Below are 4,679 nucleotides of genomic sequence, written 5' to 3'. Positions count from 1 at the left end.
CGAAAAATTAATAATATATGTTTTAATTTAATAAAATTTGAATAATATAAATTACCGCATTAAAATTATAGGTATATATAAAATTATAGGATGTGCAATGTGCAGTCTGGATTCTTTGCTATACAATAGTATTATTTATTTTATATATAATAAAGATAATCAAAAGATTTAAATTTTCTTAGTATGTATATAATTGCTATGTGATATAAAATAGAAGACTTTAAATTAATGTTTATTGACGCAGCAAGATAGATAAGATAAGTACGAAAACCCACGCATAATTAGAACCCTCAGAAAGTATTAAAAGTTCAAAAAGTGCCATATTAATGCGCGTCAATTATCCTCCGCATGCAATACAATTTCCAACCGCTATGGTTGGGCGACGCTTAATTAATAATTACGTGCAACGCTGCACGTCGCGAACTCTCCCGGAGACTATTTCTGAAAGCTTCAGTTATTTTTAACAAGGTCAGACCGATGAGATTACGGCGATACTATACTGTAGATTACTATAGATGCGATGATGCACGTCGCTCTGTGTGTGGTGATACCGACGCGCAGATTAATGATGCAGTACAATTGCATCTGAAAACTTATAATATAAAAAAGCAAAACATAGTATAAATTATAATAACTGTAACAGAAACTCGCTGTACTTGTCACAAAAATATTCTATGAAAGAAGTTCTCTCCCTCCGCAAAGAATGTAATTCTGTTCTCGGCGAGAACTTAAATTGCCGCGAATATTCTGTCCCTTTTAATAAATCTGTGAACTCATTTTTTTATCTCCCGCTTTAAATTTCTTAAATATTTTTTGCCCTCCTTCCTCGAATTCGTGTATCTTTTATCACAATACAATATTCAACGTATTACAAATTTTATATAAGTTAGTATCAATAAAAAATAAAACTCTTTCTTGCTAATCTTTCTTTCGTATTAAAAGTTTACGAAAGTAACAATTAGTGATAAAGAAATAAACACTTACGACATTACCAACCTAAAATCGCTGTCAGCTATGATGGAGCAATGATGATCCAGCTCCTCACTGTCATCAGGAGTGGTATGTCCGCTTTGGTTGTCATGACGGTGGATGACGACGACTTCTTCGTCCTCGGAATCGCCGGTGACGACGTCGCAAGATCTGCCGACCTCTCCATCGCTTCCTTGAGAGGATGTCGGCGAGTCATCGATCATCACATCATGTACGAGCCTATTCAAATATTAAATACGCGAAAGTTACATGAAAATTATGAACATAGCCATATAGAGATAATAAAAAATACATGAAATGTATCTGACAAGTCGTTTTTCTAATTATACGAGAAGGTAATGATTAATTTATTTTCTATAAATAATACGTGCAATTATTGCAAATCAATAGTAAATCTTAATATTTAAATCTTTTTTAATAAAAAATAATAACGAATCAAAACCTTATCAATAATATAGTATCAATAATAATCACAATATATTTAAATAGAATTAAATACTTCTTCTAGGTTTGCCGATAATAGTACAAAAATTATTTATCAAAATTAAGAATTTAAAAATATAAATATTTTTTCCCATTGCATCTCTTTATTTTTGTCTATTGCTCTATTTATCATGTAAATAAGTATATGTATAAATACAAATAATTCTATATATCACGTTCGTGATAATTAATTCATTATTATTAAAAAGCGAAAATTGCAAGTAACACTTGTATCTCATTCAATGGAATAAAATTTCATTCGTGAAAGAATGATTCAAGAGCATTGTAATGTCGAAACTCTCATTAGGAGCACGTCTATTCTTTCAAACACTCTTTAGAAGAAAGGGAATGTTTGCGCTACATTGACAAATGAGTATATTTCGCATTCAGTTACATTTTGATCTTATGAATCATAAAAGTTACATTTAAACAGATTTTATACAGATATTAATAAGAGAAGGCCTCTGTTAATTCCTCACACTGTGTTTATAAATGTGATCAAACTAGATTGAAAATTAAACCGGAAATAGTTGCAAATGCAAGACTGTCGTTTATTGATCTTGCTTTATTTTTATAGAATCAACTGCGGACAGTGACACGTCTAATTTATTGCAAACATATTTGCAATCAGAATATGAAATTGTTAGCAATGGATTCGATTAGAATTATTTAATTATTCCTTAGATTTCTATTGTATTTTCTAGAAAAACGGAATAATTCCGATTGAAATCCATTCTGAAAAATTCTATAATACGTGTGCTATCACACGATTTAATGTAAAGAGACTATACAAAAATGTGAATAATATGGAAAGATCATATTCTTTGTTATCAATTATATTACCACTATCAATTATATTACACATTTTTTGAATAATAGAAAACGCGTTCGTAATTACGCGAATTGTTTATGTTATTTTTCTATTTATGAGTCTGAAATATATATTTTCATTAGGATGATTTAAATCTCATGTTTAATGCGATCAAAGTATGTAACTATTACGTTTATAACAACAATTGCTATAAGCAAAGTTATGCAATTATATCTTACGCCGATATAACGCTCTAATATACAACTTAAATAGGATCATCGATTGTTTTAATAGAAGTAACATATATGTACGCATGCATCAACGAAAGCTGTAGATCACACCCGTCAAAATTGTCTATACATACATCGCATTGCAGTCTCACATTGTATTCGTATTCTTGTGTCACTTATGTTCCAGGATCAATAATTTTAAAGACATAATGCTGATGCGCGACTTAGCGATTTTATGACTTTTTCGGCCTGGTAGTGCATCGGATGCATTCACAAATCCTCATTTTACCATGCTATTTTATGAGTCCCTTGAGTAGTGACACGAATGTACATAGGAGAAATGTTTGTGCACTTTGCAACATTATATGCATAGTGCAGCAACGTTTTATCATTATTCTAAATAGAAATAAGAAACGATCAGACGGTAACGTTGCTCTCATATAGCCTCACATTCTTTAATACTCTATAGCTGTCTCATATACTACACACACACACACACACACACACACACACACACACACACACACACAAGACATCTAAAAAGATTCTAGACTGCTATATTTACATAGAAATATATAATATTCCTTAAATCAAGATGTTTTATGTTAATACAAAACTAAGATCATTAAAGGATATTACATTAAGTTACTTAGTGACGTGGGAAATTCCCATTTAAAATGACTAATCTTCCAACGACATTTAAACTATCGACTTCTTGAATTATCAATTCCGATTGAAGATTCTATCTTATCACTTATTAAAATATGAAGTATAAATAAGTTATAATTGTATATTTTAGAGAAGTTGAATAAAATTTATTGAAGAAAATAACTAGGTCTTAATAGATATGTTCCGAAAAATATATTTCGAGAAAAAGAAATTAATAGGATTACGTAGAACTTTTTTAAATTCACAAATTACTAGTTTTTTGCGTATAATATTGAACATAAAATAAATAACATTTTAACGTATATTTTTTACAATTATTATGTGTTTTGATAACAAAGATATTTTGATATATGTATAGATGTCAGTCCATTAAATTAATTTTAGTCAGATTATTTAATTTCGTCAATTTTATATAACATATCTGGAATATTACAAAAATACACAAATATTTTTCAAACATCAGTCCTGTTCATCAACTTTCGATCTTATCAACATAGTTTGTTATCTACAATCTACATTATCACACCTTTCATATTTCGCCAAGTCTACACGGTCAAGATTTGATCAGCGATACATTTTTTCAGTTTCTAATAAATTTCTGAACTGATCTTCATAATTCATGCTCCTGATTTGCCGTCCAAATTAACTTCTCGGTCTGATTCTCGACCGCCGTCTTTCTTGTCGCGACCTATGTGTGTCACCGCTATGGTTCTTATCATATCGCATATCGTGTCATCTGTTCCGAAGGCAGGTCCGCTACGGGGGTACTCACGTGTAGTTGGACAGCGGTGTCTTCAGATGTTGAGGTAGCCTCTCGAAGTAATGCCGGAATTCCTCAAATTCGCTGTCAGCCATCGCGATGTTCGCAAAGATGAGCGAGGTTCAGAACAGGGGTCGGTTCCGAGGGCGGCCGTGACGGCCTGCAGGAGAGCTGCTCGTCACAACCCCCAGGAAATACAAGATGAGATGTCGCTTACGTCGTCGCCGACGTCGCTTCGACGCCGCGAACCCGACGCAACCCCTATTGATTCCTGCGTGGCGAACGTCGCGCGCCTGCTCATTCGCGAGGGTGGACGGGGGTTGATTTTCAGTGAGAAAGAAAGAGACAGGGAGAGAGAGAATTGGAGGGTGAATGTTTGGCTGCGTATTCTCGTCTTGCATTTACTTCTAAATGCAGCGCCCACAATATATAGAACATGATTTATACATTAGACAAATAGAAGTCAGAATCCAATGGTTGTTAAATAAGAGGTTGTTATACATATGCGGTTCCAATGGTTGTTATATATATGCGAATCAATTAAAAGATTTAATTACTCTCAATTCTCAATCATTATATTCAAACTGAGATAATTAAAACATGATTATTTAATCAACATGCTCTATTTTTGAAACAAGAATTTTATTACAAAAATTATTTTTTTTTTAGTGTGATAAAAAAATTCTTTAACTGTCTATTTTTTAAATATTTATGAAAAGCATTGTAAAAACTATGA

At 32.0% G+C, this 4,679-nt stretch overlaps 1 protein-coding gene across 2 annotated transcripts in view; it reads right to left on the bottom strand.

Annotated features, from left to right (window-relative positions):
* Window positions 1-4,161, bottom strand: part of LOC108745822 (JNK-interacting protein 1) — an 8,932-nt gene extending 4,771 nt beyond the window's left edge. For both annotated transcript variants that reach the window (XM_018482200.1, XM_018482201.1), the window contains exons 1-2: window positions 3,956-4,161; window positions 997-1,209 (exon numbers count right to left, since the gene is read on the bottom strand). In XM_018482200.1, coding sequence (XP_018337702.1) covers window positions 997-1,209; window positions 3,956-4,038 — 296 coding nt within the window. In that variant the 5' untranslated portion in view covers window positions 4,039-4,161. The remainder of the gene's footprint in view (window positions 1-996; window positions 1,210-3,955) is intronic.
* Window positions 4,162-4,679: the final 518 nt, after the last annotated feature.

The sequence above is a fragment of the Trachymyrmex septentrionalis genome, unplaced genomic scaffold (assembly GCF_001594115.1).
Source record: "Trachymyrmex septentrionalis isolate Tsep2-gDNA-1 unplaced genomic scaffold, Tsep1.0 scaffold15, whole genome shotgun sequence".
NCBI lineage: Eukaryota > Metazoa > Arthropoda > Insecta > Hymenoptera > Formicidae > Trachymyrmex > Trachymyrmex septentrionalis.
Note: the sequence above shows the minus strand (reverse complement) of the source record. Positions and strands in the feature narration are given on the sequence as shown.